This window comes from Tenrec ecaudatus, chromosome 14, assembly GCF_050624435.1.
Source record: "Tenrec ecaudatus isolate mTenEca1 chromosome 14, mTenEca1.hap1, whole genome shotgun sequence".
Classification (NCBI taxonomy): Eukaryota; Metazoa; Chordata; class Mammalia; order Afrosoricida; family Tenrecidae; genus Tenrec; species Tenrec ecaudatus.
The window spans coordinates 45,077,419-45,091,315 of NC_134543.1; the positions used below are offsets into that span (position 1 = coordinate 45,077,419).

General features: G+C 40.0%; 2 protein-coding genes across 4 annotated transcripts in view; one reads left to right on the top strand and one right to left on the bottom strand.

The window, feature by feature from the left end:
• RTN1 (reticulon 1) overlaps positions 1-13,897 on the top strand; it is a 412,417-nt gene that overhangs the window by 35,737 nt on the left and 362,783 nt on the right. The window lies entirely within an intron of this gene.
• Positions 1-13,897, bottom strand: part of LRRC9 (leucine rich repeat containing 9) — a 134,180-nt gene that overhangs the window by 14,050 nt on the left and 106,233 nt on the right. The window contains exons 28-31 of the mRNA XM_075531829.1: positions 9,949-10,166; positions 6,632-6,700; positions 3,252-3,392; positions 1,034-1,172 (exon numbers count right to left, since the gene is read on the bottom strand). Coding sequence (XP_075387944.1) covers positions 1,034-1,172; positions 3,252-3,392; positions 6,632-6,700; positions 9,949-10,166 — 567 coding nt within the window. The remainder of the gene's footprint in view (positions 1-1,033; positions 1,173-3,251; positions 3,393-6,631; positions 6,701-9,948; positions 10,167-13,897) is intronic.

Sequence of the window (13,897 nt, forward strand, 5' to 3'; positions counted from 1 at the left end):
ATAATCATCAACTTAACGTGGAAAGGACAGAGACCTCAGTTAAGTAAGCCACACTAGCAAAGGTAAACAAAACACCTCACAGCTCTTGAACTCAAACCTATGACACAGCCAACGTAGTCCCAACAGCCTGCAATAGGTATTATGAGAGACACAGAGACCAGGCTTACTGGCCAGATAGAAGCTGATGGTATCCTTGAGATGACGGCCATTAATCTCCCTTTTGATCTGGAACTGACCTTATCCTCAAGGCCCAATTTTTGGCCAAACAATAGACATGTCTATAAGGAGAACAATAACATAGGGAGGTACACACTCCTTAGACTAATCAATCGTTGGAGATGAAAAGGGATCATTTGTCCAAGGTTAAAATTCAGAAGGCAGGAGGGGTTAGGAAAGGAGGAGTGGAAATTGGAACTATAGGAAGTTAACAAAACAGAGCAAAAAAATCACCCCCATATATGCATTATGCAGCTCCAACAATTAACATTTGCATTGCTTTATAAAAATTTTAAATAAAAAGGATCTAACATAAAAATATTAATATAAAATACATATAATAAATTTCCCTATCCTTTTAATATATCTCCTCTTAAAGTTCTACTCCTTGAAATTCTTGCCTGGAATTATTTACTAGACATTTTAAAAAGTATGGCCTCTTCTTCCCCAATATTTTTTTAGCATGACTTCTACTTTTAGAAGGGCGTACTAGTAAACTGGTTTCAGTAGAAGTTTGCTGTGGAATGTACAAAATGAAACAGCCAAGCTTTGGAAAGACGTCAGGAAATAATTGTGCAAGGATCACAAGATTTTAATTGTGAGGAAATGTTTAGTTATGACATAGTGGTAGTTGAGTAGAACCAAGAAACACTACAGTCCCTGAAATCAGATTGACCACACAGAGCTTAAACAGAAATGTAATTGTCTGAAAAGTAAATTTAAAACATGCAATCTAAGTAATAGTATTAGAAATCAAAGAGAAATTGTTATTTCAGATGAGATATTTCTTTGACATTCACTCTCAAACTCAAAATACCTTCAACTTCAGAAGTAAGGTCAGAGCCCAAGTTGTGGCTATTTCCACCAAGCAGAATCACATTTGTTATCTTTATAGGAGGAGCTTTCACTTGGCCATAAGATCCACCATCTATCGGCGTGTTGGTAACAGGAATGAGCTATATGTAAAAAAAAAAAAAAGTTTAAAAATGTCTCACCTTCAAAAAGCTCACTAAGCTTTGTCCTTATTATACACATCAATTGACAATTTCTGTTAGTCAGGAGCTGTATGCTAGCCTAAACGTGGAGCTGATACAAGCAAAAGTGTAAAATAGTCTTTTAGGGGGGCCTAAGAACCTCCTGGCAAATCTTTTCAGATTGTGTCGTATTCATGACTAGAATGTAGGGAATGGGGGAACCACCTCCTTACCAAAGTAACAAGGGCAAGCATGGAACTGAAAAGAAAATGAGAGTTAACTTTCCCCTTTTAGTAATGTTGCTTCCGTTTTCATGAATAGAAATTTCCGAAGGTATAAGTTATATCTTGGACATCTTTGTACTCTCACATGACCTCATTCGATGCCTTGTAGTTAACTGGTTGTTTAAAACAAACATTAAAATGTGAATTATGTCTTAAAAACAAAACCCCAACCAAATCCACTGCCATCAAGTTGAATAGTGATAACCAAGTCTACATGTAAACATCTTATTTATATCGTACATGTAGCAATCTTAAAATGAGTTTTAAGTAAGATGTTTACATGTAGACTAATGGAAACATGTTTAAAGTCTTACAATAAGGCACTGATTTCTTTGTTTTACAATAATCTTTATTAACTGTACTCTGTAGCTACTTTGACCTGAAATAGAAGCCCTCTGGTTAATCAAAATAAGTAAAATCAGGGATCACTAAAGTAAATGCATAATTCCTATTCATCTTTTAAACTTTAAAATATGTAACAGTATATGCACGTACCAATCTCTTGATAAAGGGCCAAAACCATTTCTGTAAGTTAGGATCCTTTGATTGGTATTTTATCTGATTGTTCTTTGATAAATCATGCCCTTAGGAGGTTTTGCCTATCACTTCTAACTTTGCTTATTTTTTTAAATAGCAAAAAATTAAAGATACAGAGAAAATCTGAACACAAGAATTAAAAGAAATCTTTTCTCGTCATTAAAAAAAATTTTTTATATTATCCCCTCCCTTATTTTACAGGATTTTTAGACCCCACCTAACTCAGTGTGTGATTTTATCCAGAAGAATATCTCATCTGGGTTTCTCAGATGCATAGAAGCAGTAAATTAAATTGTGTACTCATGATTAATGCTTACTTAAAATAACAAGAGCTGGCATAATATAATTTTGTAAAACTACGGCCAACTCTTGATAGGCATATGAATCTATCCCGAAGGCAGCGTGAACTAGGGAGGAGCCTATGTCCTTACCCTGGGGCGTGCAGTGTGCACTAGAGTAGTCAGCTTGTTGTAGGGGCAATCAAGGACATCTTCTCTTTCAGCTCTTCAACCTAACTTTAAAACACTGACCTTTGCTCACGGGCTCTAGTCGCCTTCCCGGGCTCTCACTTACAGTACCTCGGAGCGTCTTCTGCTCTCACTGACCCACCCTCGCTCAACTTTCATAACATCTCTTCTCCTCAAGGCTCCTTCATGGGTTTCCTCCCTTCTGTTTCTCCTTCCTCAATCCTTGCCAACGTACAACTATAACAATCTTAAATCTGCATTCAAAAGTTACAGATGACAGCGTTTCCTAATGATAGATTTTTGTGGTTTATTCTCTCTTTAATCTCTTTTCTACTCTGGCCATATTTCCTTTTTTAAAGGTGATGGGCCTCTGTTTTCGTGTTGGATGAATCACAATGTTCTACAACAGTCTATGAGAGTGGAGCTGTGCAGACGGTTTATTGTTAAATTCTGCTTCTAAAGGAGGTATCTTATGACTTCTTACCTTCTAGCCTAATCTGAGCTGTGGGTGAAGATATACAAGCACATTAAACGATGTGCTGCTGTCAAAGTATATGATCAGAAAGAGGAACTTACATCCCTGGTGAGCACACTTGCACGCATGCTCTATTCACCAGCTCGAGCTGTTTGTTGACAGAATTCCCCAAGTAGGTCCTCATGTTACGTACAGAAACACCATCTACCCATTTAAATCCAGATTTAAACATTTAAGTCAAAATACATGTATTCATCCTTTATTTCAAAAGGAAAAAATGCAAATCATGTAAAATTACCAGATTTTTCTTTGTCTGCAGTTCGGTGAAGTGAAATTCGGCTTTTGCCCTGTCATCTGCATTCACAGGAAGCCCATCTAATATCTGTAAGTTTGGCAGTCTAAATATGAGCATGTGGCGGTGCAGCACTTTCCTACAAATCTGAAAAAAAGGAAGAACAAAGAATGTGTGTCGTAATCATTTTAAAGTCAGAGATTGATATCGGTAGAGCAGGAAATTCAGCATAGGCAGCAAGGAAGTGATAACAGCTAATCCTTAATAGTGTTACTACATGCTACAAACATGAGCTCCTTTTTTGAGACACAGCCCGATTTCCTGTCATATGCAATGCAGGTAACCACTGTTACTCAGTCAATTCTGACTCAAAGTGAGTCTCGATAGAGTTTGGAAGGCGTTGTAAGTCTTTGTGGAAGCTGACGGCCTCCTCTGTCTCCCGGGGTGTGACGGTGGGGCGGTGGGGGGGGGGGTTCAGCTGGGGATGCTGCAGTTCAGTCCTTACCCAGCATTGCTCCCCAATAAGAATTTTTATTTCTTTTTGATTAAGGCTACAATTTGGAAGTGCAGTTGTGTTTTGGTTTTTTTTAGGAGTACAGAAACACATTAACTACAAGCATTACCTAACTCATGAACGTGATTATATCTCACATTACAAAAGTTACTTATAAATGCTTGGTTTGAAGGGAAAAAAAAGGTATTTTCCAATAGGTACTACCTAACTCAATTCAATGTACATCCATCAATTTATACTATCAGTCTACCCTAAAGATATTTGCATAGCTGCATAGCAAGGTATGCCGAAAAGGGTCAACGCACCAAGCCTGAGACTATTATCTTTGAAGGTTCTACTGGCAAGGTTGGTTCTTGACTCATATCTGGCTTCTCCGATTCTGATAGTGTTCCCATCATTACTCAACTGTCCGGATGGCTCGCTGGTCTCAGAGAATGCGTACAAACAAGAGAGGTAATTATGTTGAACACCTACTTTCTTCCTAGCAGTCTGTGATCTAAGTGCTTACCTGACACGGAGTGCTGAGTGACCAGCCTCTGCTACATCCGTGAAAGCAAAACTTCACACAAATAGTGTTTCTGTTGCTGGGAGAAGAGGGTCCTCTTTGTGACCACCCATGGGATAGAAGGAGCAAAGGAAAGCTCTGTCTCACCGACTGTCTCCCCCCTGATTCTTAAAATTAAAAAGAATGCAACACCAAAGGAGAGTCCCTGGTAGTGCAGGCGGTTACGTGTTCTCAAGTGGTTAAAGGCTTGGCTACCTGTTCAAAAGCCATGTCGCAGTCCTGCTGGGGACACGGTCTCCATGAGTGTCACTGAAAACCCAAACCAAACTCACTCTCTGTCCTGACGCACAGTGAGTAGAACTGTCCCTGTCAGCTTCCGAGACCGAAAGTCCTGTCTGTCTCCTTTCAGCACCCTTACTATGTCACTATACAAAATCTTAGCCGTAAGCACAAGTCTGTGCTCAGTCCCAGCAGTGCTTCTGGCAAGCCTCTGCCTGGAGGAGGGGTCCTGCACACCCCCAAAGGAGAATGTATGCATAAGGATGTTTAATGCAACCTTAGGTGTAACAGCAAGAGAGACAAAAAGGAGATAAAGAAGCAAACATAGAGCCTGTCCAAAGGTAATGCAGAAGCATTTTAGAAAGCATGGAGTGTGTACGTAAGCATTGTGAAGACTCTCTAAGACATATAACTGACTTCAAAACAAAACAAAACAAAACCCAAACAGACATTGACCAGATTCAGAGGTACAGAGAACGTTTCCTAATTACCAAAGACTAGAGAGAGACTATCTGCTCTAACTAAAATATAAAAGCATTTGGAATCAACATATGGTAATTAAAATTATCTATGTTTTAAAGGAGCACATAAAAATATCAATAACTCATGAGGTTAAAGAAGAAGACTTTTGGAGAGCAGACTTTAAGAAACAGAGGAGAGTCAAAATATGCCTCAAAGGTAATGGATTCTGCGTAAGCAGTACCTTGTGACCCAGTGCAGAAGGGCAGCAGAAGAGGCTTAGGCTCCTGGGGAGATTAAACAGGGTGTGTTTGGCTCTTTCCTTTCCTCTCGGGAAGGAGCTTATTGCTGGGACAATAGATTCTGTTCCTTCAGAAAAAGCTCATCTCCTATATTAAAGGGCCCACTCTAGTATTTCCTTTTATTGGGTGGTTATGATGGTCTGCCGTTGGGTTCAGTAAGGTTCTTATTTCTCTTTTTGCCTCTATTATGCTTTTTAGACATTTTTACAAAGTGACCTTGTAGCCAGAGGCTCTGTGAAATCTTTGAACAAAACTTTTGAAAAAGCAGACACTCAAGAACCTGAGTTCTGGACCTCTTGGGAAGAACAGAAACCCTTACCAATTTCACCCTGGTATTTTGGAGGAAACACTTACCATGAAGAAACCCACCTCCCCACCACCACTACCATAAAAGCAGTGGATTCGGTGCTGTGCTTCCCCACAAGAAAAAAAGTGGTTTTCATACCAAAGGAAGATACTTTGCACACGATAAAGAGGCCAGGTGCAGAGGGTGGGGAGGGCGGGTAGAGGGTTGGGGGACGGGGGCAGAGAAGAAAGGAGGGAGAACGGAAAAGGGCAAAAAGAAAGAATCACATTAAAAAAATAAACAAGACGAGAATGGCATTTACTGGATCCCTTCCATGAACTACAAAAGGTAAAAACTTTTTCACAAAATTAATTGTCAATTTCAATTAAGATATCAAAAAAAATCTCATGTAACTTGGGAGGCTGTTCCTAAAACTCCTCTAAGAATGTGTAAAGGGCCAAGAATAACCAAGAAAACAAAGAAAGAGAAATGGGAAGGAAAAGAGGTGGAGGAGAAGAAAAAGAAAGAGAAGAAGAGTTAGAGGAACTTTACTAGGAAGGAACCCTGGTGGCACAGTAGTTAAGCACTTGGCTCCTAACCAGAAGGTAGGCATGTGGTTCTAACCCATCAGCTACTTCTTGGGAGGAAAGATGGGGCAGTCTGCTTCCGTAAAGACATTCAGTCTTTGAAATCCTATGGGGGAAGTTCTACTCTGTCCTATAGGTTCACTGTGAGTTGGAATAGACTCTATCAACTATACAGACTTAATATAAAACTTTTGTAATTAACACAGTAGAGTATGGGTGCAAAGAGAGACAAAAAGGTCAATAAATACAACACAGAACTCTGAAATAGATTCTCTTGTATATGACTGTGACGGTGCTGTAATTAGTTGGAAGAAGACACTAATGAATAAATTATACTGGGATTCATGGCTATCTATGTGTATGTGCATTAAATCTCTTCCTTATACCATATATAAATAAGAAACATAAAACTACTAATACATTGAAGAATAAATTATACAAGTAACATACTCACTGGATTACCATAAACTGTAAGCTCTCGGAGAGAAGAGAGGACATCAAGTCTTTCCAGTTCTGCCATATCCTGTTAAACAGTTAACACAACCCATGGATTTGTTTAGTTTCAACATCCTCCAGTATACATAACGAAGTCATTACTTGTTCAGTGCTGGCTTGCATCTAGCTCACACCATTCTGCAGTATTGGTTAAGAAGAGTTCTGTGCACTATAGATCTCAAGTACATGACCTTCGAGCAGAACCAGGCTGTATATAGCACTGTATATAGCAGCACTCACACGAAAGGACCAAGTCTTCAGTAAATTATGATCTGTTCTAAGACTCAGATTGTATTTGGCTAATTTGCCAAAGTATTGACGCCGGAGTAGGAAAAGTTGAATCCAGCCTAATCAATGTCAAAGGTAAATATGTTAACCAGGAAGCAGCACGTGCTATTGGGGTGGACGATCCCGATACCTTTTCTGGGAGCACATTAGTTGGAAAACAAGCTTAAGTAGCTGAATTACTCGCTTTTCCTGCTGTTTGAAGTCTGATGAACTTTCCTTTTGCATGAACTGAACACTGGTGAAAGTTTACCAGTACATCTTAGCATTTGCATAATAAATTCTAAAACAATACTGACAAAAGTTAGCCAACAAGTTCCGCTGATTGCTGCTTACAGTAGGAAGACCATATTATTTGGGAATGAAGAACCTGAGAAACCAGGTTTCTAATATCCTAGACCTCACGTATCCTTGAAATTCCTGGTAAAACCTGGTGCTTGAAAAACTCTTTGATTTGTGTAAATCACAAATCTTTGATTTGCTTAAGCCAATGCAGAAAGCATACAATTCCATAGTTCAACCACATCAAGCAGTGCTATGCAATTGCTACCCAATCAGTTTCAAAAACGTTTTCTTCCTTCTGGAACTTCTTTGTTGACACCTTCCCCCTCCCCTCCCCCCGCCACCTCCCCTCACCCCACCCTCTAGAACCCTTATTCTAACTGTTGTCGCTATAGGTTCATCTCTCCTGGGTTTCATTAAGTCTTGAGACTACTCTGTTAATTCAGTTGGCATCATTGCAAAGATTTCTTATAGAATAACAATTTTCCCAAATTAGATTTCTTCTGGATAAAGCTTTGGAAGAATCATTTCTAGTTTTGCCAGGCTTTTATCAGATGAAGGTTGTTTGAACCTGAGTAAATTAGTGATATATTCTTTTTCTCTGGATGTATAGTCCTATTTGTCATATAGAAAACAATTCCTTCCATGATTTCTTTCTTCGTTCCTTCTATGATTTCTTTCTATCTTCAAACAGGGTTTTTAAATGAAGAAGAATTTGGCATCAGGATTGGAGGAAGACTTACTAACAACCTGTGGTATGCAAATGACGCACCCTGGCTTGCTGACAGTGAGGAGGGCTGGAAGCCCTTGCTGAGGGAAGCAAGGAGTGTGGCTTCAGGGTTACAACTCAATGCAAAGAAAATCAAAATCCTCCAACTGGACCAATAGGTAACATCATTATAAACTGGGAAAAGAAGGAAGTTGTCATGTATTTCTTGCTTGGATCCACAATTAGTGCTCATGGAAGCAGCAGTCAAGATATCAAAAGATGGCTCGCATTGGGTACATCTGCATTAGGCCTCTGTAAGGTGTCAAAGAGTTCCTGTCATCTTGAAGAGCCAGTCACTGCTGACCCACGCCATAGTGTTTTCAGTCACCGCATAGGCATGTAACGGTTGGACACTGACTAAGGAAGACCAAAGAAGAGGCGGCACATTTGAACCACGGCACTGAAGTAGAAGAATTAAAGTATCAAGGGCTGCCCAAAGAACACACAAATCTGTCTCGGGAGAAGTACTTCCAGAATACTCCTTAGAAGCAAGGATGGTGAGGTTTTGCCTTGTGTACTTTGCACGTGCTATCAGGAGAGCCCAGCCCCTGGACCAGAACCTCATGCTTGCTAAGGAGAATGGCAGGAAGAAGAGGAAATCCTGTCATGAGATGGGTTTGCACAGTGCCTGTAATGATGGCTTTCATTTCACAATTTTGAGGATGGTGAAGACTGGGAGATGTTTCAGTTTGTTGAAACAGACAAACTGGCTTTGTGGCGCCTAAAGATAACATAATAGAATGTCTTTCTGAAGTAGAGCTACAAATAAATCTTTATCAAGTAACCACTGTGCACCACTGGGGGATCGGCAGTTCAATTTTTCTTCAAGAATATCTTAGAGATATAGGCAAATGTGATACAACTGGTAAAAAGAGGGCTAACAGATTATAACATTAATTATGTATGTAAATCCCTCATCTGGACATTTCTTCAAGAGAGGGTTTGGCCTGGTTAAGGGAGGCAGTGGCTTAAGAGAAACAAGGTCACTTCTGAACAGGTACAAGTAGAGCAGGCTCCTAGCCAAGGAGTCCGTCAGTAACAAAGACTGCATATTAACGTCAAATTCAAGTCTGTTATCAGGAGTGGAGTCAAGTGCTGAGATGCAGAAACATCTTGCACCAAGAGTTGCCAGGCAGAGGTGAGCTATCTCTCAGAATATTACTTAGAAACTTTATCAATCACTACGAATAGTGGTTGGCTGCGCGCGGGCTGGTCAGGTTAACAAATCTAGAAGTAGGGTGGACATCTCTTTATCACAGAAAATGTGTTGTTTTTAGTTGCCATTGAGTTGGCTCTGACCCACAGCAACCTTATGTACAACAGAACTCAACGCTGCCTAGTCCCGAGTCATCCCCACAATTGTTATGTTTGAGCGCATTGTTTCAGTCCTTCTGTCGGTCCATTTTGTTGCAATTCTTCTCCCCTTTTCACTGTTCCTGTGCTTTACAAGCATGGCATCCTTTTCTAGGGACTGGTCCCTTTTGAACATGTCCAAAGTAAGTGAGACAAAATCTTATCATCTTGTGTTGAAGGAGCATTCTGGTTGTACTTCTTCCCAGACAGATTTGTTTGTTCTTCTGGCAGTCAGAGATACTTTCCATATACCTTGGTAACACCATAATTGAAATTCATTACTTCTTCTGTGGGCTTTCCTTACTCAATGTCCAACTTTCACAGGCATATGTGGTGCTTGAGAATACAATGGCTTGGGTCAGGAGCACCGTAGTCCTTCAAGTAACATTCTTCTCTTCAACACTTTAAAGGGTGTTATGCGGTAGATTTGCCCAATGCATTCGAGCATTTATGTGTGCTAAAATACACATGCTATATAAATGACACACCAGCACAATTTTCATTGGTGTATTGGGAGCTTTCTATTTTCAGCACTCAGAGGAATTAAGGCATGTATTTCTCATAAGAAGAAAACAAAATAATGTTACCTGGACTTTATTATATCCTAGGAAGAGTTTCTCTAGTTTTAGCAAAGGCTGTAATTTGCTCAGCTCTCGCAGTCTGTTTTCCTCCAGGTGAAGTGCCAACAGAGAGCTTGGTTTAGCAAAGGCACTGTCATTAAATGTTCTGATACGGTTATGGTCCACTATCAATTCCTGAAGGACTGCTAAATTGTCAAGCCCTTCAACCTGGCTGATTTCATTCCCTGAAAAAGATAAGGCATGGCTTAAACATTATTTAGTTTTGTTTAAATATTTTAAGTAAAATTCTTCTTATAAATTAAGATAATAAAAGAACATATATCACCAAGGAGCAATGAGCATGGAGTGTACAGGAAGATAGCAGCAGCATTAGATAATATTTGGTAAAATTTCTCGCTTGTGTTTGAGAGAGCACGATGTGAGGTGCACAATGTGCTGAACCCTCATCAGTAAGTGATGAAAGAGTTGACATGACAAACGTAGATCGAAGAAAGTGTTGTATGCTTGATAATGCTCAGAAGTATGGAACTGCCTTCATAAAATAGTCTGTTGTTAATTTGGAAGAATGTATATTAATTATGCTGCTCTTTCCCCAATATAATTTGCACTGAAATCATATTAAACAAATGAGACTTCATTTTGATTTTCAAAGCCCTAATTTCCCCTTTTTTGTAGCTTATCACTTTGCTCTATTTTATCAACCAATAGGTTCATAAATGGTAAGTTAGATGAGGATGCTTGAGTTTACAAATGTTTTTATCTATATATGCCCCAAGGGTCTAAAAGTCAGGGTAACTATTATCATCTCTTTCTAAACATCAAAAAGTTGAGTGCCAGAAAATTACTAGCTCCAAAACATAGAAGCAGCAACACCAGACCTCACTCAGATCTCTATATTTCCATTTCAATGGTCTTTCTACTCTGTCATTCTGGGTGTCAGTCATATTGATATCTATGCTCCATATCCGAACTCATGACCTCAGGATCTGGAAATCTTCCTCCTTGAAATTCAACATAATCCACTGAATTCAAGACTTATGCACTAAGAAAGAATAGAAAATCCAACTGGATGAACTATGACATGCCCTCAGAAAAAACACATCAGATTTTTGTACATACGAAAATGTGAAAAATGTGTTTCAAAACTGATCAAACAGAATACATCTACCATACTCTTTTCCTCTGCACTTTATAGGGAAACATCTTGATAACAACTTATAACAATCTTCAATAAAGTTGGTCACAGAATGAAACCACAGACTTGGAACAAGTACCAGAACCTTATTTATGAATAAAAAGTCAGTTTGAGAAAAATTGACCCAGTTGGGCTAATATAGTACCCTCATGAAATATACATTTAGAATGTCACTTTTCACCATTAGAGATAAGTAATGTTTCGGGTCTAATGGCTTAAAAAAAAACCACCACATGAGTTAACTTTGGGCTAAATAGTGTGTACAGAAACATACTTTGACCACTATTCGTTTATAAAAACCTCCAAACCCACTCCCACAGAATTGATTCTCATTCATAGTGAACCGATAGTCACTATGTGGGTTTCCAAGACTTCACAGGAACTGAAAGCCTCACCTCTTTCCCACAGAGAAGCGGTAGGTTTTGATCTGCTGGCCTTGCGGGTAGCAGCCCAAGATGTAACCATCATGCCAGCGCCAATTAAACACAGTTAGGAAGGAACCCTAAAACTTCTAGGTTGAATGTGATTTTAGATACTACACTTCGGTAACTAAAGTATTCATCATTGTTTGAAAACTTCAAACTTATTTCATTAAATAGCTAATACTTTAGATAACTATGACCCTTAAGCCTAATATTCTATCATCGCAATCTTTATATTCCTACTCAGCCTTTCCACTGAAACACACCTTCCTTACCCTCTGGCAAATTTCACACCACAGCTGAAAGGTGGGTTTGGAAATTTCCTCATGGACTTTGGAATCACCTCACTTTCCTGGCCAACACTGGAGGTCTCCCATAAAGCTTTTGTCCCCTCTTCTTTTCCTGTGACAGTCATCAAGGATCCCTGCTGGTACAGCAGTTCAATGCTCAACTGCTAGCCAAAAGGTTAGTGGTTCAAAGCCACCCAGTGGCTCCATGGAGGAAAACCTTACAATCTGCTTCATAAAGATTAAAACCAAGAAGATCCTATGGTGCAGTTCTCTGTCACACTGAGGCTGTTGTGAGTTGAAACTGATTCGAAAGTATACCTAACAAAGGTCCTCATCAGAATAACTCCTCTCCTTTGGGATGTTTAACCTCATTTATCTCCTTATGAATCTTTAAATGTACTCATTTCCTCACTAACCACAATCATATTTTTCATCTTCTTTTCAGGGAAAAGCTCCTTGAGCATGCATCTCTATTTGTTGCATTTATTCCATATCCAGTTCCTTCCCTCTAAATTGTTTTCACTTTGGCTTCTGCTCTCAGCATGTTTCCAAATCTGATCCTGGGAAGGTTACTAACAGTCTCTTTTTTGTTGAATCCGGTTTTCTCCCCACATGCCTCATTCTTTTCATTGTGTAACTCTAAGGCCATTCATCTTCTCTGGCCCTGGCTGCATTTCTTGGCTTCTTTTCAAAATTTCCAGTGATTTCTTGTATGACTTCCTTTGCAGGCTTGTGTTTTCTTTCCTGACTTCTTAATGTGAGGGTTCTCCAAAGCGCTTTTTCATTCTTTGTTCTAAATTAACTTACTCCCTAAATGAGACCATCCACTTATGACTTCATCTGTCACTGCCACTGGAGCAATTCCAAACTACTTCTCTCCAGCCCTGGCCTGTGCTCTAGTGCTAGTGCTCGAGGGGTTTTCATTTTTTTATGTGTCAACAAGGTCACCACACAACTGATTTTTCCATACTCCAGGTGAGCAAGGACTGCATCCAGATCCAGTGCCGCCTTTTGCCCTTTCTCCTCATGAAGAAGTCATGAAAGCATCTTGGCGTGTTTCTCTCCTCTTATTTATCTAATTAGTCACTGAGTTCCAATATTTTCTTCTTTGAATTACCTTTTGGCTCACCTCTTTCTCATCCTTCTCTCTGGTACCTATCTAGCCCAGGCACTCATTATATTCCTGGGCTTTGGTGTCACACAGATGAGGCCTCAATGGCACCATACCACTCACAGCTTCTACTTTAGTAAAACTCTTTAACCTCCAATGTTAGTATATGTGCTGCCTTAGCAAGCACACATTATTTAACCTCAAAGAGCCGCAAATTCCTTCCATTGTCATTTTTTGGGAAAATGCATAAAAATTGCTATTTGGTGAATGAAGGGGGAAGTGCAGAGTGGAGACCCAAAGCCCATTTGTCGGCCGCTGGAGATCCCCTCGCAGAGGGGTCAAGGGGAGGAGATGAGTCAGTCAGGGTGCGATGTAGCACCGATGAAGAATACAGCTTTCCTCCAGTTCCTAAATGCTTCTTCCTCCCACCCCCACCCCCCAACTATCAGGATACGAATTCTACCTTGCAAGTCTGGATAGAACAGAGGATGTACACTGGTGCAGATAGGAGCTGGAGGCACAGGGAATCCAGGGTGGATGATACCTTCAGTATCAAGGGTGTGAGGGGCAATACTGGGAGGGTAGAGGGTGAGTGGGCTGGCAAGAGGGAACCAATTACAAGGATATACATGTGACCTCCTCCCTGGGGGACGGACAACAGAAAAGGGGGTGAAGGGAGACGCCAGACAGGGCAAGATATGACAAATAATTTATAAATTATCAAGGTCTCATGAGGGAGGGGGGAGCCACCGGTGAGGAAGGGGGAAAAAGAGGACTTGATGCAAAGGACTTAAGTGGAGAACAAATGCTTTGAAAATGATGAGGGCAAAGAATGTACAGATGTGCTTTATACAATTGATGTATGTATGGATTGTGATAAGAGTTGTATGAGCCCCTAATAAAATGTGTTTTTTTATGTGCTATTTGGGTTGCTGTG